Source organism: Chrysemys picta, chromosome 22, assembly GCF_011386835.1.
Source record: "Chrysemys picta bellii isolate R12L10 chromosome 22, ASM1138683v2, whole genome shotgun sequence".
In the NCBI taxonomy this organism is placed as follows: Eukaryota; Metazoa; Chordata; order Testudines; family Emydidae; genus Chrysemys; species Chrysemys picta.
The window spans coordinates 486,648-506,759 of NC_088812.1; the positions used below are offsets into that span (position 1 = coordinate 486,648).

The following is a 20,112-nucleotide window of genomic DNA, read 5'->3' on the forward strand; positions in this document are numbered from 1 at the left end:
GGAACTGAATAACTGGATACGCAGGGCTAAGAGGGACGGAGTGGCTAGTGCTCTGCACCGGCAGGTGGCCAAGCCCCAAACCCCGGGGAGGTTTGGCTCAGTATCTGCACTGCTGCTTGGGTCCACGTAGCATCTGGGAACGCGTGTGGCATCTCTAACGCACCCTCCTGCCGAAAGGGGTGATGTGCCAGTGGGGACCCTTTAAATCCAGCTTCCATCAGCGTCCTCTGCTTTGCATCCGACTGTCCCTCTCGACAGGAATGCAGGCACCCCGGACAGTGTTAGCTGCCGCCTACCCTGCGTTTCACGCTGAGCTTGCTGGGGATCAGAAAGAGTGAGGCAGGCAGGGGCCTGTCCTCTCCCCTCACCCGAACCTGGCACCCCCTTCCCGCCCGAGCAGGGAGCTGCACTGAATTGCATGAGGCCACTGGAGGCTGTGCAGAGAATTAAACCATCAGCAAGTTTATAACAGAGATGTTGGCGGAGGTCGGGGTCAGGAACACGAATGGAATAACGAATCCGGAGGCTCACAGGCTAGATCCTGGGGGCACAGGAGAATGAAGATGGGGCTGGTGGAAGGCACGGAGTTGGGGATTAGTCTAGGGGAGGGAGCTGTGATTTCAGGCAGTTTCCGTTGTTAAAATGCCCTTTAATTTAGAGATGAAACATCTCTCCCATCTGGTTCCATCCAAACTGTCCATCTGTTTCCAGAACCAAGGACAGAAGGGCTAATGGGGCCATAAACTCCTTTTAATGAGCTTCTCGTTGCAGGCTAAGCACGTCCATGCTGCTCCCATCCAGTCCCATCCCTCCCTCCTGAATCAAAACTGGGACACTCGGCTGCATTGTGGCAGGAGGGACCCAGCCCGGAAGGGGGGGGGGGGGATGGTGCTGTGAGACCTGTAACCCACAGTGAAAACCATGTGTGGGGCCAGATCCCCAGATGGTCTAACTCAATGTAGGTGTGTTGGAGTCAGTGGGTCCAGATCCCCGTCTGGTGTGAATCCACCATCGCTCTGTTGGATTCAATGGGCCAAATCCCAGCTGGTGTCAACTGGCCAGAATGACATTGGAGTCAATGGAGCCAAGTGGTGTCAATTGTTGCTGCTCCATTGACTTCAGTGCCCATTGACACCAGCAGGGATCTGGCCCCATTGACACCAGCCGGGATCTGGCCCCATTGACACCAGCAGGGATCTGGCCCCATGACTCTGACAGAGCGACGCCCATTCACACCAGCAGGGATCTGGCCCCATTGACACCAGCAGGGATCTGGCCCCATGACTCCGATGGAGCGACGCCCATTGACACCAGCCGGGATCTGGCCCCATGACTCCGATGGAGCGACGCCCATTCACACCAGCCGGGGGTCTGGCCCCATTGACACCAGCCGGGGATCTGGCCCCATTGACACCAGCCGGGATCTGGCCCCATTGACACCAGCCGAGGATCTGGCCCCATGACTCTGACGGAGCGACGCCCATTGACACCAGCCGGGGATCTGGCCCCATTGACACCAGCCGGGATCTGGCCCCATGACTCTGACGGAGTGACGCCCATTGACACCAGCCGAGGATCTGGCCCCATTGACACCGGCAGGGATCTGGCCCCATGACTCCGATGGAGCTCTGGCTAAGGCTACGTTTTAGTCATGGGTATTTTTAGTAAGTCATGGATAGGCCACGGGCCATAAACAAAAATTCACGTGCCGGTGTACCTGTAAAAATACCTGCCGTGACTAAAACTCGGGGGGGAGGCTGCGGGTGCTCTGGGGAGGGGGTGGCGGTCTGAGAGCGTCGTTTTTCCGGGAGGGGGGGGGGTCATATCAAACCCCCACAGTAAATGATGTTTCCACAAACTGCTGCATTTTATGACGTGACATTTCCAGGAGCCTGGTGCTTCCCCTAATGAAGTGGGGCCATTACAGGTTTACTCAGTCAGTCTCCTGTCATGCAGCCTGCGCACCGGCACTTTAATTCATTCCCTCCCCTTCTGGAAGGGCTGCACGGCTCTAAACAATCATGAGCTTCCAAATTAAACTCTGCCGGCCCGTTCTGGCTGCCTGTATAATCAGTACCTTGAGGGCGCCGGCTCCCGTCAGGCATCGAACGTTCCAAAGGCCGCTGCACCGCCTGCCCGGGGCAGGAATCCCAGCGGGATTAGCAAGGGGCCTGCAAAGGTATCAGGTGCTTAACTAGTGACACTCGCGGAAAGCTTTTTCTGACGGGCTGTCCGTCACTCAGCACGACAGGCCCCTGATCCAATGGGGGCCTCGAGGTGCTGCCGTAATATAAGAGTAATAAATACTTCAAACCACGTAATAAACTGTCATCAGTTAAACGTAACATGAGTGGGTAAACTGAGGTGCCGAGAAGTGATGCGGCTTGCCCAAGGTCACGCAAAAAGTCAATGACAGAACGTGGAGCAGAACCCAGGAGTCCTGGCTCCTGGCACTAACCCACTAGACCCCGCTCCTCTCCCAGAGCGGGGGCAAGAACCCAGGAGTCCTGGCTTCCAGTCTTCCCTGCTCTAACCCACTGCCCCCATTCCCCTCCCAGAGCTGCTTCTTGTCTATCTGTTCTCACCACACCGACTCTCTTCGACGGGGACTGACAAGCTCTTGGAATGATGACAGGAAGTGTTTGGTGCTGATGGCCTCAGGTGCTCCCTGGGGAGAGCAGTGCACTTTGCAAGAAGGAAATGAAATCCAGCCAACACGAGTCCCTGGATATGTTCCCAGGAAGGACTGACCTGCCAGTACCTTCTGTAAATTGGTGGTTTGCCATAAGGAAGAGGATACAGACGCTACTCCACTTCCTGGCTGAGCGCGGCAAATATTGACAGGTGATTACGAAGAGCAGGGAGTGTATGGGAGTGCGGAGTGGAGCGAGCTGTCGGTGGACGATGGCGCCTTGCCACGTGCTGTCCGCCGGGCAGTGAGCTGCCCTGGTGCCACAGAGCCAGTCCAGGTGAGTTCCTGAGTGTAGACGTGACATTCCTGTGGCTACAACATGCAAACCAGGTGCTAAACGACCCTGCATGGTGGGTTACCTACGGCTGGTGACTCCAGCACGGCCTGCTTCTCAGGCAACTCTGCAGCCACCTGGCAATGTTTAGAAACTGCAGCACCTGCTGGGACAGAAAAGGGACCCTGGAGCACTGGCACCAAGACACATCGCAAGCCAAGGCCAACTTTGAACCTGCAGCTCAAGGGACCTGATTCCCTCGGCTCTTCCACCCTGCAGCCATTTACAGCAGTGCAAAGCGCGTGGGTTCCCGCTGGGAAGCAGCAAGTGTGAAAAATCGGGACAGGGGTGGGGGGTCATAGGAGCCTATATAAGAAAAAGACCCAAAAATCAGGACTGTCCCTATAAAATCGGGACATCTGGTCGCCCTAGTCACGACAGGTCTGCAGGTTTGGCTGGCTGGCAGCTCAGCCTTGGCCTCGGGTAACAGTTCAGCTTTCGGGCAGCACCCTGCCAAAGCCTCTAGCTCTGAGCCAGAGCACCAGAGAGGAGCCGTCCCTTGTGGGATCCCTGCTGGGGAGTAACCCCACGTGTTCCTTAGACTGCAGAGCACCCAAAATGCTCGGGGTGTTTCCAAGTAGAGAGGGAGTCCCGTGCCCTCTCCGTGATTAGCCAGGGCCAAAGCCCGGGGGACAGTGCAATTACACAAGTGGAAGGAGCTCGCTGTGACGTCGGGAACACTGGGGCACCTGTGTCGCTCTCAGGGGACCCTTTTGGCGAGGGTGCGAACTCGGCTGTTGCTGTGAGGTGGAGAGGTGGGGGCTGGGGGAAGCAAAGACAAGTCCAGCCACACCCAGGGGGTAAGATAGTAGGTTAGGAGTCAAGAAGCCGGGCTCCTCTCCTCGTTCTGACACTGAGCTGCTGGGGGACTCGGGGAAGGTGCTTCCTGGCTCTGGCTGGCTTGTCTGTCGTAGGCTCTCTAGGGTACTACCCAGTACAATGGGCACCGCTCTCTGCTGGGGCCCGTATGGCTGGGATACTCCGCAGGAGAACGCAGTCTGAGCTCACACTCTGCCTCGGCCACAAGCTGTCTTTTTGGAGGACACCGACTGGTGGAGAATCCACCCTGCCCCTCAGGCAGCTGTTCCAGCTGTGAACGAGCCAGGCCATTCAAAAGCTGCATCTTGTTTCTAACTGGAATTTTTCTAACTTCTTGCTCGCAGCCCCTGAATCTTGTCATGCCATTGTCTGCTGGGTTAACGAGCCCCCTGAAGGCCAGTGTCTTTTCCCTGCTAGCTGAATGAAGGGACTTGAGGAGAACAGGGACAAAGACACGGCTTTGCCTTCTCGCTCAGCCTCTGCCTTTGCGGGGTGTCTGGGGAATAGCGTGGCAGGGTCTGCAGGGGTCTTGGTCTTTTGCCCTCTCGTGTCGTACTGACTTGCAGAAGAGCAGCAGAGCGTTGCCACTCACTCCTGAGAGAGGAGGGAGCACGGCGTGACCAGACTGGAGCAGAGCCGCCCAAGGCCCATCTAGCCCAGGACTAGGCACTGCAGAAGGAGGAGGAAGGCGCTCTGCAGTGCGCAGGTGTGAGATGATTTGTCTCCAGGAAGGTCTCAGCTCTGTGTGTGTGTGTGTGTGTGTGTGTGTGTGTGTGTGTGTGTGTGTGTGTGTGTGTGTAATGAAAGCAGATAAGTATTTAAGAAAAAGAAAAAGCCTTATCCCCCTCGCTCCCCTGGCACTGTGAATACGACAGAAGTGAGGTAGCCTCTAAAAGTAGTAAGGGGACCCGGCCCTTCCAAACTGCCCCTGTAATTCGAACACTGGGTTTGATGCCTTCCCACTGGCTGAACGAAAGGCTGTGGACAGAAATCTGGAGTGCCTCAAGCCAGGCCTGGTCTGCCTTAATGTCCATCCGCGTGCCCAGCAAGGACAGATGGGTTCTCCCACAAGCCACTGTGAAAAAAATCATGGAGCAGCTCGGCTTGCTGCAGCACTAAGAACCGTGGAGGGAGGAGGGGTCCGGAAGTCTCAGCACCTCTCCTGAGTGAGTCTAACGCCCGCGGGGACGCAGGGCATTGCAGCCACTTGAGCGTTATTTTGCAGGGTGGCTGCACGCATTAACTCAACACAAGTCGCTCTAGTGCAGATAACTTCAGCTAACTCTGCAGGGAAGATGCACCTTTCAGGAGACGGAAATCAGCCTGAAGCATGATGGGGGAGCATCTCAATGGGTTTTTTTTCCTTTGGACTTCTTGATGTACAGGGACAAGTGAATTGCAAGGAGTGGGGCGGGATGGAAAGAGACGAGCGTGAGCAGCAAGCGCTGGAGGAAGGATTTGAAACGTGTGAAGAACAAGTGAACCACTCTGGAAATTCATAAAGGCAAATTTGAGATGAGGGGCTGACTTGAACGCACCCACACCCACACACCAGCCCCTGTTGCCTCGCAGATGATTTCCCACGGCAAATTCATTGATGATCCAGCTCGCTTGGAATGGATGAATTGCCACTTCTTGAGGCAACCAAACAGCGTTATTCGGCCTCTGATTGATACTTCTTGCAGGCGACTGAAGGAACCCCATCCTTCTTCAGTGGAGGGGTGTGGGATGCACAAAGGGAAGGCTGCGAGCCGCAGGTGAGCAGCGCTTAAGGAGAAAGGAGAAGCTGGACCCCTCCTTGCTTTTGACTGCTCCCTTGAGACATAGAAGCTTTATGGTAAATGTGTTTTGCTGGCCCTGTGAATGGCTCATGAAGAATGTGCTTTCATCTAGTAAATGCCAGCTCCATTTATCCTCCCACTCCTCAGCTGTACGAGTCGGGAGAGGGAGTAGATTGATGGATTGCAATTTCCCCACCGCCTGCAGTGCTCGGCGCTTTCATTCATGGCCAGGCGCCCTCAGAACGCTCCCCAGGTTCACCCTGGGAGGAATAAATCACAGTGTGTGAGAATGGGCTGGTGAGTGGGTGAATGTTATGGAGAGAGCAGTGCAAAGGCGCACGGGGGTGGGCCAGTGGGTGATGCAAAGGCCTTGATTAATTGGATGTACCCAGGAAAGGAGCCGCCGGCTGGCCTTGTGGCACTCAGCTAAGCTGCAGGAAAGCAGGCTTCAGTGCCTGATTCTGCTGCAGATGCCCTGAGTGGCAAGTCACTTAGACCTGGACCCTGTACGTGCTGTGTAGATGCAGGGTTGGAGCCCTTGTCGCCCTATGCTCAGTTCATGTGGTGATCCCGGGGGAAGGACCCTGGCCTGTGAATCAAAAAGAAAAGCTGGGTTCTGTTCCTGGCTCTGCCAGTGACCTTGGGCGTATTGTTTCCCATGGGCTGCCCAGCCTGGAGGGTCTGTGGGGCAGGGACTGTGTCTGGGTAGCCCCTAGAACAGTAGGGCCCTGATCTCAGCTGGCCACCCATGCCGTGGACCAGGGCCCCATTGCGCTAGGCACGGCACAGAACAGAAAGGGTTTATAGCTAAGTGTTGGGGCTGACCACAAGTGACCTTGGGCTGATGTTACAGAATGGTTTGGGGGAAGCTAGTCGTGAACTGGCTTTGACCAGCCGACCTGGCTGGCAGCCACTTGGCTGGATAAACAAGTGAAGAGATAAGGAGGGCCTGAGACTGTGAAGTGTGGGCATAGAGAGCAGCCGTGTCTCCTGCCGGAGCCAGCTTGTGGGTGAATACGCCCCCCTTAGGAGGAGGTGATGATTAAAAGCAGCTCTGAGAATTGCTTTAGATTAACAGTCTCACCTGCGGACCTTGTGGCTGCCCAGGAATCCCCCCCGCTGGAGCAGCGCCTGCTATGAGCCCGCGAGGACAAGGCAGGAGGGTCCGGGACTGTCTGTAGCAGAAGGGGCGTACGCATTGATTCTAAGTTGCTGGAAAGCGCGTATTTAGTAACGCGTGACTTATTATACTTTGGCAATAAAACCGGTTATACTTCTGCACCTGGCGTGGCTTCACTGAGTGTATCCGAGCCCCCCCGGGTCCGACAGTGTGTGATACAGACGGTGAAATTCCCCCATCGGTAAAATGTGGGTAACAAAACTTCCCTGCGTCACAGGAGCAAGAGGAGGCAAGATGTGGCTGGCAGCTGTGGGTACATACACTCCCACTCATGACTGCCTCTTCCTTATTCAGTGAGGCTTCAGAGGAAGGGGGTCAGCTGCCGGCGGCTGACAGGTTAAATGTACGTTTGTGAAAACCCAGCGCAAGGAGGTGCCTGAGCAAGTGCTGCCTCTGGGCGCCTGCCAGGGCGGCACCAGCAATCGCAGAGCATTGTCAGCATGATGGACCACAAAGGCCGGGGCAACGGAGCCCAGGGGAAGGGGCACCTGGGGGTGCAGTGGAAATATCTGACCACCATAAAGAGGCACAATCCATGGCCACGCCGCAGAGAGCACAGATAATGGGGCTCCCAGGCTCCGCCACACTGCAAACATTTCTCACACAACCCCCCTTTCTGCCCCGAGAAATTAAATCCTGCAGGTTCCATCATTAGAAATGTAGCATCTGCCCCCAGTTTACTGAATGGGCTCATTGTCACGGTGCCCCCCATAAGGCGTCATGGGAATATGCTTATGAATGTATATGTGACATAACTAGAATATGTTGTATGCTACATATGCCATGTAACATCTCTCTGTAAAGGTTATGATCTACTGAATCTATTCCTCCTATCTGTATGCATGTATCATGTCTAAGTAGCCTTAGTAAAGCATTTGGTCAGCTTCTTGAGAAAGGAATGTGCAAGTTAAGTGCCCAATCCAGAAACACTTAAGGGATAATGGATCTTGGAAGGCTCCAATCCACATAAGACATCTACGTGAGGATGTTCAAAGTACCACGTGAGCCATGGCTGCTGCCTGTAAAAACTGAGGGTCCTGTGGCACCTTTAAGACTAACAGAAGTATTGGGAGCATAAGCTTTCGTGGGTAAGAACTTCACTTCTTCAGATGCAAGACGAATTGAGGTGAGAAGAAGGTGAGGTTCTTACCCACAAAAGCTTATGCTCCCAATACTTCTGTTAGTCTTAAAGGTGCCACAGGACCCTCTGTTGCTTTTTACAGATTCAGACTAACACAGCTACCCCTCTGATACTTGTAAAAACTGAGTCATGCATGGACATGTGACTTGCCCAGGTGACTCCAAAACTCCATCTTGGAGCTGGACTTTGCATAGGAGAGAGGAGGGAGTCTCCACCCACAAGAAAAAGTCTATTTAAGCCCGTGGGAGACCCCTCCATTTTGTCTTCAGCTGGCTAAAGAGATAGCCTCTCCACCCCCAAGGATATCTGAAAGAAACTGGAACAAAAGACAGTAACTACAGGGGGTGTGATTGATTGCTGGACCCAGACTAGAAGGAGACTAGTATGTAAAAGGAAGCTTACTGGAATTCTTCTAAGGGTGAGATTTTTATCTGTACTCAGTTTTCTTACTGTATTAAACTCAGACTTGCATGTTTTATTTTATTTTACTTGGTAATTCACTTTGTTCTGTCTGCTATTACTTGGAACTACTTAAATCCTACTCTCTGAATTTAATAAAATCACTTTTTACTTATTAATTAACCCAGAGTATGTATTAATACCTGGGGAGGCAAACAGCTGTGCATATCTCTCTATCAGTGTTATAGAGGGCGAACAATTTATGAGTTTACCCTGTATAAGCTTTATTCAGGGTAAAACAGATTTATTTGGGGTTTAGACCCCATTGGGAGTTGAGCATCTGAGTGTTAAAGACAGGAAGACTTCTGTAAGCTGCTTTCAGGTTAAGTCTGCAGCTTTGGGGCACGTGGTTCAGACCCTGGGTCTGTGTTGGGGCAGACGGGCGCGTCTGGCTCAGCAAGACAGGGTGCTGGGGTCCCAGGCGGGCAGGGAAAGCAGGAGCAGAAGTAGTCTTGGCATATCAGTTGGCAGCCCCAGGGGGGTTTCTGTGATCCAACCCCGTCACACTCGTGACTTGCATGGTGATTTACCAGCCAAGCTGCAAGGAGCTCCCCGCATTCAGCAATAACTAGAGCTGAGCAACTAACTACTATTCTGGGTCACTGACCCAACCGCGACCTGGACAATCGTTTGGGGGCGAGGGAAGTGGGTTTTTTTCATTTTTGAATTTTTTAAACTCTTTTTAAAATAAAATTGAATTAAAATTAGTCATTGTCAGGATGACAATTAATCATTTGAGATTAAAAAATCCAAATGTTTCCTTAGAAAATGTCAAAATTGAAACAGATTTTTTTGGGTTTGTTGTTGTTTTTTTAACCAAGACAATTCAGCAGATGCAACACAAATTTGCAAAATGTCTTGGTCGATCTGAATCTGCATTTTGTGGCCAAAAATGAACTTTAGCTGAACTATTTTGCCCCACGGTGGCTCTAGCCAGGTGCGGGGTTCTGCAGGCTAAGGGAAGTTGGACCAGGCTATGCAATTCTGTCCTTTATTAGAAGGAGAGAGGATCTACTCCACACGGAACATTTCTGCAAACTGGGACTGGACCCAGAGGTGCCAGGTGCTTTGGGACTCTCCCACACCTGTCACTGGCAGAATATTCTCTAGCCTTGAAAGCGGAATAGAGCTAGTCAACACAATAGGTCTCTTCCTGACTCCTGCAGCACCCTCTCCTATTTCTAGAGCTGCCATCACTGAGATGTCTGGACTGTTGTCTCGGAGGCTCCTGAGACGGTAGGATTTTATAAAGACCATCAGCACCTGTGCGATGGTCTGACCTCCTGCATTAGCGCAGGTCAGAGAATCCCACACCTTGACTTCTGCGTGGAGCCCAGGCACTTGCGGCTGGATATGAAAAGAGATCCCGTTTCCATGAAAAGACTGCAAGTGAGCAAGGACCCACATCATCTCTGGGGAAGCTGCCTTAGTCCTTACTGCTCAAAGTCAGTGCCTCCTTCCCAGCTTGAATTCTTCTGGCTTCAGCTCCAAGCTCTTGGTCTTGTCCCGCCTTTGCCTGCTAGAGTAAGGAGACCTCTAACCCCAGGGAGCCTGTTCGGAGGCTCATGGTAGCAATAAAGCTTCTGCAACACTGCAGCCCAGGGGACACAGAACTGCTGTGATACCTCCTTCTGCACCGCTATTTTCTCCCCTCCTGCCACTATCTCAGTGACCGATTGTGCTGAGAAACACTCCACCTCATCGGCCACGGACTTCTCTCCTTGAGCAGGAAAGCCACACTTAACTTTTCCCTGCATTTCACACTGGAGATAGACCCTCCCCACGCCTGCTTTAACAGCTTACCCGATAGGCTAATTTGCTAGAGTAATATTTATGAATGTTTTTAACATTGAAGTACATGGAATATTTAGCCAAAGGGCTTTATTGCCATGGAAACTTAAATATTTAAGAGGCATGTCACGGTATCACTGTCAGCTCAGGAAACATTTATATCCGACTCACAACAACGCTAAAATTTAGCGTGGCCAGTCTGTGCTGCAAGTTTAGTTACATACACTCACAGCCTGGCAGAGGCAGGCCATGTGCTGGCCCATGTACGGGTCTCATCTTCCACCTTAGCTCTGGTGAGTTTCTCTTCCAGTAGAGGTTCAGGGAAAAATACTCCAGCTCCCTGTCTCCCTTTGACACCTCTGCACTGTTTCACCTTCTTATGCTAGACACTAACTCCCCCTGCTCCCCATCCCTCTGCAAAGATGGGCACCAGCCGTGTCTCTTCTCATGCAGCCTACAGGGCACTGCCAGTTAACAGCTGGGCATGCAGCACACTGGAGGGCAGGGGGCTTAGTTAGAATCTTAGACTAACAGGGTTGGAAGAGACCTCAGGAGGTCATCTAGTCCCACCCCCTGCTCAAAGCAGGGCCAATCCCCAGATCCTTAAATGCCCCCTTAAGGATTGAACTCACAACCCTGGGTTTAGCAGCCAATGCTCAAACCACTGAGCTATCCCTTCCCCATGATCGTTCGCCATCATCCTGCCCCTCACGCAGTCAGAGCTCGTGCAGCGCAGGCATTAGATGTTGCTCTTATCCGGTAACGTTTTATGCCCCGTCACAGAGAACCTGTCACCTCTGTGGGCAGCATGTGCTAGTTATATTGTGGGCAGGCAGCACGTAGACCCCAGGCCTAGAGGAGCTCCAGGGCTCTGTTCCCAGCTCTGTCACACACAGGTCAGTGACCTTAGGCAAGTCCCTTCCTCTCAGTGCTTGTTTCCCCTCTCACCCTTTGCCTGATGACACCACTTGCCCAGATTACTGCCCCTAGCACTGTAGGACCATAATGGGATACGAGGTGATCAACCCAGCCCTGCCCCCATCTTTGGGAAGAGCCCCATTAAATGATCAGAGTAAGTCACATTTCGATTGCTTTATTCCAAGGACTCAAACTTAAAACCAACCGGAGACGTTACAGATAATAGATGTGAAGCTTAAAAATCCCAGCCGTGGAACCCTGGTACACCAATCCCCTTACAGGAGCAGACTTGCTAAAACTAAACTTAAGTTCCCGGTGCCGCTAACCAGAACAACGTCCAGCCGTGAAATCCTTTAAAAAGGGAGAGGAATAGGCCTGTTAAGAGAATAACCTTGCAGCGGATCAGAGTGAGACTCAATAGGATGTGGTTCTGGCATTAAAAACACTTCATAGCTTTAGTCACAAGTTCTTCTTCTAACAGGCATCTGTTCAGAGAGACTCAAGTCCCCAGTGCTATTGCAGGAGAGTGATCCTGCTAGTAGCTCTTGGACTTTCATGCTTTCCTCCTCTATCCCCACACAGCAGTTTAATTAAAAATTCAGGTTAAGAAAGAGGTTTTCAGCCCCTGCAGTTGTTTGCATCACAAGATTAACCAAAGACAGACAGAGACCAGCTGGCAACAGGCAGGTTCATGACTGAGTCACCGCAGGGCCATGCAAGCAGCAGCAGCCGAACATCTCCTGGGAAGCGTAGGTTACGTAGAGAAAGCCATCCTCATCCTTGTGGTCGCGGTACACCTCCCCCACGGTCATGCTCATGCTGGGCAGGCCCTTGTTTACTAGCAGGTAGAAGGCCTGCGTTGCTGTCAGGGACATGCGAGTTCTGGGGGTTTAAGGAGATTTTCAGAGACTGTTAGATAATGAGACTCACAACAGTTCCAAGGAGTGTGAATTGCAGCATTTGGCATCTCGAGTTACTGATGTCATCAGTGATTGTCACCAGCTGCTGTACAGACAGGATGGACCCTGCCCAAGAGACCTTGGCATCCGAGTACAAGATGGAACAGGTGAATGAAGCATTTAAAGGCTCTCGATGACTATGCAATGTCTCTGGCTCTCCCCACAGTCACCAAGCCTCAACACTGAATGCATGTGAGGGAGGAAGTCTCATCTCCATGAGACAGGGAGCTGAGGCCCTAAGAGGCTAAGTGATGCACCCAAGGCCATCCAAGGAAGTCATTGGCAGAGCAGGGAATTGACACCCTCCTCCCCCCCAGCTCTCCCAAGTCCCAGGATAGCACCCATAACCCCTGCTCTGCCCTTCCTCTGCATGTTCTCAGAGTCCACACAGAGCATCCTTCAAAGAGGTAGTCACCACTCCCTCGCACACATTCTGCACTTGTTATTGTAGGGTTGGCTTGCATGCATGCTGTTTGTGTTGGTTAATCCTACTGGAGCGTTTGTGGTTAACAAGATACTCATGACAGAGGCCCAGTAGCAGTTCTTATAATGTGTGTCAGACCTGACACCAGCGTGTTAGGTGCAGTATCATATACTAACAGTTCACACCCCACCCAATGACGTTTGGAACCAGCATGTGTACAGGGTGTGTATAAAGAGTTATAAATAGGTGCTAGAATCGCCCTCAAAGTCTCTCTGGCAAGATATGCCAAGCCCAGTCTGCCTAGGAATGGAATGTGTATTTGCTTGTTGGACCTGCCTGGTCACCAGGCAGAGACAAGAAAGGTACATTTCTATCCCAGGTAAACAAAAGCAACCTAGCAAATGGGGCAGACGGCCTCGGAGTAGCATCATGGGGGAGGAAACTGCAGAAGTTAGTGTGGTGTCAGTTCCCTGGCGGGAACAGCAAGGTGGGCCCCCAGGAGAGCTTCCTGGCTCTCAAAGCAGGGTCAGTGACCTTTGGGAAGAGAGAGAAAAGGCCATTTGGCCTCCTTCACTGAGGGGACCAAAGGAACCCAGCACTTGCCACTGTTTTTATTCCATATTCTTGGCATCACTTAATCCCAGTCCGTTTTGTTTAAGGGACTTGTTTTACTTTTGCTATAAACCAATTCAGTCCTTTGATGAAAGGAGAGTTTGTTAACCCCAGCTAAGTCCATGCACTGCTGGGTACCGTCTCTTCAAGGAAGCCACTAACGTAGTAACTCGTTTAAGAGTTGAGCGCAGGGGCTGGTGGATGCTACAGGGCAGATTTGGGGGGGGGGGGGGGGGGGGGGGGGGGAGAAGAGGAGGACGCCATGCACAGAGCACCTGGGCAGGCAAAGCCAGGGTGCAGCTTGTGTGTTCGCTGTTTGCCACAGCAGTGCAGCATTGAAGGCAGCCAGCAAGAACCCTGCAGCATCACAGCACCACACAGCCATGTTGGATGGCGCGCGGGCCAGGGAAACATTCTGCCTCAGTGGTGCCACTTTGAGCAGGAAAGCGGAAATGCCAGCCCCAAACACACAGAGTAGCACAGCGAGCTGCTGCCCCGGCCTGTGGGGGTGGTGGTGGTGAGGGGGGGCTGCTGTTATCCATTAGCCCCCCCTCACCTTTGTTGTTCTAGTTATTCATCCCTTCTCACTGATTAGTGCAACCCTGAGACATCTGTAATAAGCCAGCTTGGAAAGAAGTTATTAGTCATCTCAGCTGAGCACGCAGGGCTGGGATCCAGGAGGGCTGTCTGTCTTATTAAGCCTTGCAAGTTTGGTATTTCTGGTCTCTAGTTAGAGGGAGTTTCTTTGATCAGGTGTAATGCTGCTAATTAGCACTCGGAGCCTCTCTCCGACATCACTAACCACTGTTGGCAGCAGCGACAGCTTGTTTGCATCACTGCTAATTGCCTGCCTCTAATCAGCTATTCACCTGTGCCTGTTTGCAACTTCACACAGATCATTCACATCAAACAGCAGAAAAGCCAGGCCGCCGGAGTGCCACTGCAGGCCTCAGCAACAAGGCCATTCCCAGCCTCCCATGCCAGAGGGAGCAGGAAGTTCTTTACAGCAGCAGCCCCTCCCAGTCAGGGGAAGAGGGGCCAGGTCTGTTACACCAGTGGCCCTGGTGGACTTGCAAAGCTGGTCTGGTTTCACCAGTGCAAACCCTGAATGCAGACGCACTTAGAGTTTAAGCCTCACGCACCTATGATTGCCAACTCTGACTGAAGCTATTCTGGGAGATCCCCCTCTCCCCACCCCCAACATGACAAGGTCATTTCCTTAAAATAGCCTATTAAAGTCTCCCAGATTGCCTTCAGCAGTCACCAGGAGATCAGTGCTGATTCTGGGAGACTTCAGGCCAATCCTGTAGGGTTCACAACCCTACTGTCACCCTGGTTCCCAAATTAAGCCAGACAGGTTTAAGGTGCAACTGCTTCTGCATTAGAGGTTTGCATTGATGCAACCAGTTCAGACTTAAGCCTATTTAGTGAGATTGATGCAGCTTTTCCAATGTGGACAAGCCCTTTCTATTTTAGAGTGTGTGAGGGAAAAGAGAGGGGACTTGCCCTTTCCCAGATCTGGATCACATGAAAGAGCAAACCCTCCCCCCGTGCACTCATTCCTTACCGCAGGGTGATCACAAACTGAGACATGGACGAGTCCTGGGAAACTAGAAACTTGGTCCTGTCCAACAGAGGCAGCTGCTTCTCCTTCCGGTAACGCTCCACCACCACCTGGAGCCAGAGAGGAGAGACGGGTCAGAGCAGGACCTAGGGAGTTTGCAGACCAGCTTCCCTGTCCCAGAGGCACTGAGAGCCCACAGGGCCACCTGAGACTAGAAATGCCTTTCCTGAGGGTCTCACTTGCACCATTCCCAAGCCCCAGCATCCAACTCAGGCCCTGGACAGCCCTGGTATTTATAAAGGAAGGTTGAGATTTTTATTTGGTGGATGGTTTGAGCCTGTCAAGGTCTCATTTTCAGGCTTCCCCAAGCCACCAGGCTTAGAAGTTTAAACCAACAGTTTCCCCATGAGAAAAGCGATCACACAACCCACAGCAAATTCATGGGAGTCCCCCATGCGGCCTTCACAGGGCAGAATTTGCCCTTCATCTGCAGGTCTCACTGGATGTCAGGCACTTCATCCACTCAATTTCACGGCCCACGACTCCTGTGCCGGCCTAGGCGACAGTGCCCGGTGTGCAGATACCAGGCTATGTGGTGTAGTGGTAGGAAGCCGGAGTGGGGCGGGAGATGGGAGGGGAGAAGCTGTGGGCCTTGAGTTCGGTTAGCGAAGCTCAAGAAGAGTTAAACTCCCCCAGGGCAGACAGAGTGAGAGGAGCTTTACCGGGATCTTGGTGGGGTACTTCGCCCGGATTTCAGCTGCTTCCCGCATCCTACTGGCTGCAACAAGAGAAACAGACACCTGGGTACAGGGGCCAGGCCTGGGCCTCCACCCCAGCTCTCTTCCCCCCTTGGCATTTCTCCCCAATCCCCCCGGGATTTACCCAGGCTCTTCCGCTGCTTGAAAGAGCGAACGTCGCCATTGCTTCGGCGGCACAGCATCTTCTGGCGGAGGAAGGTTCCCGCTGCCCTCAGGACTCGCCCTGCAGAGCCGTGTCACTGGTGCTGAGAGCAGAGGCTACCTGGGCCCCTGATATAGCCCCGCCCCGCCCACATGCTCAGGTGGGGGCGGAGCCAGTCCTGAGGCCACTGGCTGCCCTGTAAGCCTCCAGCCAGGCGCCAGGCAGAAGCAGACCAAACAATTGCTTAGGGCCCCACGCAGCTGGGGGGGGGGGGGGCATTTGCTTTCTATGACGTGTTGGGGGGGCCCCACGGGTTAGCACGGCCTCTGGCGGCGCCATGCCAGTGCAGGACGAGGGTGAGACACCCAGGGCAAGCCCCGCGTGTATCCGTGCCGTGTCTGCATGAGGGGTAGCTGCTCCATCGGGCTCGTCACACCAGTGCACATTTCCCTTGTCCAGGTGGGGCCCGACGGAGAAGGCAAGGGATGGTTTGGGGGTTCTGCAGCTGGCCTTCTGGCTGTGCGCATGGCTGGTCCTCCTGGCCAAGCTGCCCCTGCTCCAGCGTCCCAGCCCCACAGGCTGCCACTCCACACAAAACACCGTGTGGAGGCTGCAGATTGAAGCACTCCAAAGGTAGGGTTCAGGAGCCTCAGCCCCGCGGCTCCAGACAGAGCACAGCGCTGCCCTCTGCGAGATGAACTGGGGCAAAGCGCCTGGGTTCAAGCCCGGCTGCCCCAGTGCAAACAGCGGCTCTGCCCGTCAGTGCTCAGGGTCTGGCAGGGAATGGGGACGCCAGTGGCTGAATTCAAGGCCAATTCAGAGCCAGATGTACGTCAGCTCAGCTCCCAGCCAGAGCCCAGCTCACCGCTGGCACAGGAGGGGCGGCTGTGGGGTTCAGGCCCTCTGCTGCAGCAAATGTGGGTTCAATTCCTGGCTCTGCCACAGACGCCTTGTTCGACCTTGGGCCAGTCGCTAGGCGCCCTGGGGTAATAGTCCTGCTGGTGCATGTTCAGGCTCTTTGCCGCAGGGGCTGCCCCTCATTGTGTGTCTGGGCAGCACCTGGCACCTGCTCCTGGCACGAAACCCATAGCCGCAGTGGCAGCCCAGGGCTTTGCGAGGGTCTGGCCAGCCCACCGGAGGCCCTGTCCCCTGAGATCCCTGGAACTTGGTTCTTATCAAGATAATGACACAGGAGCCGTTGTGCTTGGAAGTGTAGTGGGCAGCCAGCCACTCGTCACACGCCGACTCCCCATGGACTCACAGCAGCCCAGCAAGGCTATTTCCCAGCGTCACTGCTGGAGGGCGGGCTGCCGTGTTCAAAGCCCCAGCGCCTCTTGCTGGACCACGACTGACCTCATCCTTCTCTATTGTTTGCGTCTTTTGTTTGTTGTATTTTACGAGTCCCTTCCTCCACGGCCTCTCCAGGCTGTCATTGCCACCATCAAAGCAACTCGTGCGTCCACCGGCGCCTCGGACGCTCGGCTACGCCAGAGCACGGCCCGTACCTCGCCCTTTCCCCGCCTCTGAGTGGCGCATGGGCAGCGGGGACACAGAGAAATGCACCGGACGCAGCGAAAGGCAGGGAGGCGGCGTCCGGGCTGGGTGGGAGCAAGAGGCTGAGGCGGAGGGGCGGGGGAATATCGAACGTGGTTTGTCTTTTCTGCCATAAGAGACGAGATGGGAGTTTTGATCAGGCTTTGGCTGCGTAATTAAAGAGGCCCCCGGGGCCAGCAGAGCCGTGCAAGGAGTGGCTGTCGATAGCAAGGGCTCAGGCAGTGTCACGGCTCATAGGCGGAGTGGGGAGCAGCGACAGATGCTGTAGCAGGTGACCTCCACCAGAGCAGGAGTCCCCAACCCATGGCTGTCTATGAGGAGCCGTGGGGCCGTGCCCGCCCTCCGGGGCACCGTGTGCAGGCATTTGCATGTGTACAAAGTGGGGGCATTCATTACAGGCCGGATTCTCCGCTCCGTCACCATGGCTTTACCCTGACAACGATGCGGCGGCTCTGGGCTTATGCTGACGTGAGCACACGCGCCGCTCTGCCCTGACTGGCAACAGCCTGCGCTGTTAACGTGGACCTGTGCTCTCCGTGACACTCCAGTCCTGACCTTGAGGGGCACCGCAGAGCTGGGGGGGGGGGAGCTCGGGATAACAGGGCTGCGGGTCGGGAGTGAGAGGCACCAGCTGGGCTGAGCGGGAGAGGGAGCCCAGGGCTGGGATAGCAGAGAGCTGTAGGTCGGGATTGAGGTTATTCATCTCAGGGAGGGGTTGGACTAACCGTGTCTAACATCCAGCGTTACGTCACTGTGTGTCGGCATCTGTCCAGCGTGGTGCTGAGCGTATCGCTTATTGACCGAGAGAGAGGGAATGCGAACGTGAGGGTCCCCCAGGGAGCGTGCGTTCGATAATTTAAAGCATTTTATAAAACAATTTGTCCCCAAATCGATCAAAAGAGAGAGAGAGAGTTCGGACGACAACATCCCTCCGACAACACACATTCATTAAAAGAGAGGATAAAAAATGGATAGAAAATACTAAGTTAAAAGTCGCCCCCAGAGAAAGCCGAGGAGAGGAGGATCCATCTGACACAATCTCCAGCAGTGTCTCCCTCCCGGGGAACTTTACGCTTCTTTGTGCAGGCGCGTGGATGGACAAAGTGCAGGCCCCCTGCCAGAGACGCCATCTGGGGACCCCCTGCCAGAGACGCCATCCGGGGGCCCCCTGCCAGAGACGCCTTCCCGGGACCCCCTGCCAGAGAGGCCATCCGGGGGCCCCCTGCCAGAGACGCCTTCCCGGGACCCCCTGCCAGAGACGCCTTCCCGGGACCCCCTGCCAGAGAGGCCATCCGGGGGCCCCCTGCCAGAGAGGCCATCCGGGGGCCCCCTGCCTGACATGCCGCAGGTTAATGCCCAGTCCTGAGAGATGTGCAAAGTTGTTATTATGGTGGTGCCTGGAGGTCCAATATGGAAGCCCCAATACCTGGGCACTGCATGGAAACAGGCCAAGGGCTCAGGTTCATGCAGAGTTAATGTGAGCATTGGTCCTGTCCACACACAAACACCCTGGGCTCGAGTGCGGTGGTGCTTTTACTGCCAGTCGGCTGGCTGGCCCCTCGGGGGCTGTAGACTACGGCGCGCCATCTGCGTACACCCCCCCGCTGTGCAGCTCCGGTTCTATTTCATGGTGTGATGCTGTCATCCAAGCTCGCCTTCTCTTCAGGCACGAGAGAGCCTGTGAGGCAGGGCCTGCCCCAAAGACCTTACAGCCTCAGCCGGCAAAGGGGCAGGGGAGGGACTTGGCCAACGTCACCCCCGGGGCTAGTGGCAGACATGGGAAGAGAACCCAGGTCTCAAATGTCAGGCCAAGGATTACATAATGGAGATATCCCATCTCCTAGAACTGGAAGGGACCTTGAAAGGTCATTGACTCCAGCCCCCTGCCTTCACTAGCAGGACCAAGTACTGATTTTGCCCCAGATCCCTAAGTGGCCCCCTCAAGGATTGAACTCACAACCCTGGGTTTAGCAGGCCAATGCTCAAACCACTGAGCTATCCTTCCCCCCCACGCTCTGCAAGGAGGCCACGCTCTGCAAGGTGAATTAACATCCCTCACCCCCTCTTGCTCCCGCCCTCCAGAAAGCAAGTGTTAGGGACCCCCTGGAGCGTTCGTGTTGAGGGCGGTGGTGTTTCCAATCCCCGTTCCCAGCTCCTGGCCACGCTGTGAAACGCTAATGCTGCCTTTGTCCCAAACACGTTAACACCTCCCCCGCCCGTCTAATCTGCTTGTGCGCCAGAGTTATTGCTTTTGAAGCTGTTACATTCCCCGTTTAATTTGAAGGACTTTCGCCCCGCACGGAACCCATGAGAGCAGCACAAATGACGCCGGTAATGAAACCGCACGGCAGATTAGATAATAATTGATGGTTAGAGGCGATTATTACAGCCAGCATGCCGCATGGCAATCACTCTCCCTGGGAGTCGCCGCTTGGCAGGTGGGGTGAGATCGCTGATTGCGTTCACGTGTGCAGAGGAAATCAGAGTTTGGTGACTTTCCCGTCCTTGCTGGGCTTTCACGTTTACCTGCCTGGGATTTGCTCTGGCCAACGCAGCACCCTCCTTCTTGGCCTCGGGGAGATGGCCTCTGTCAAGGAGTCCCCGGGCAATGCTCTGGAACTGCTCCCCACAAAGCCAGTCAGGACTTTGGGGAGCCTCCTTTCTTTGAGCAGACTGTCTTCAGGGCAAGAAGCTCACACGGCTTCACCTCCTGGGTCTGACCTTGGTGCATTCAGCATCTGCCCCTCCATGCGCTTCCCACAGCGAGTCCGCCCAGGAGGGGTCCTGGGGAAGCCAAAGGGTCCTGCACCCTCACTTTGCAGTCAGATGTGACTCTCAGCCAGCCAGTAAAACAGAGCTTTATTAGATGACAGGAACATGGTCTAAAACAGAGCTTGTAGGTCCAGAGAACAGGACCCCTCAGCCGGGTCCATTTTGGGAGGGGCAGAGAGCCAGACACCCCCGTCTGCACTTCACTCCTTGTC

At 54.2% G+C, this 20,112-nt stretch overlaps 1 protein-coding gene across 2 annotated transcripts in view; it reads right to left on the reverse strand.

Annotated features, from left to right (window-relative positions):
• Window positions 1–11,254: 11,254 nt before the first annotated feature.
• LOC101933581 (microtubule-associated proteins 1A/1B light chain 3C-like) overlaps window positions 11,255–20,112 on the reverse strand; it is a 38,619-nt gene continuing 29,761 nt past the window's right edge. The window contains exons 1-4 of one of the 2 annotated variants that reach the window (XM_005311404.4): window positions 15,557–15,716; window positions 15,397–15,452; window positions 14,678–14,784; window positions 11,258–11,997 (exon numbers count right to left, since the gene is read on the reverse strand). In XM_005311404.4, the coding sequence (XP_005311461.2) occupies window positions 11,805–11,997; window positions 14,678–14,784; window positions 15,397–15,452; window positions 15,557–15,614 (414 nt within the window). In that variant the 5' untranslated portion in view covers window positions 15,615–15,716 and the 3' untranslated portion in view covers window positions 11,258–11,804. Of the gene's footprint in view, window positions 11,998–14,677; window positions 14,785–15,396; window positions 15,453–15,556; window positions 15,717–20,112 lie in introns of those variants that run through there. The other variant, XM_024112051.3, reaches the window with a different exon arrangement.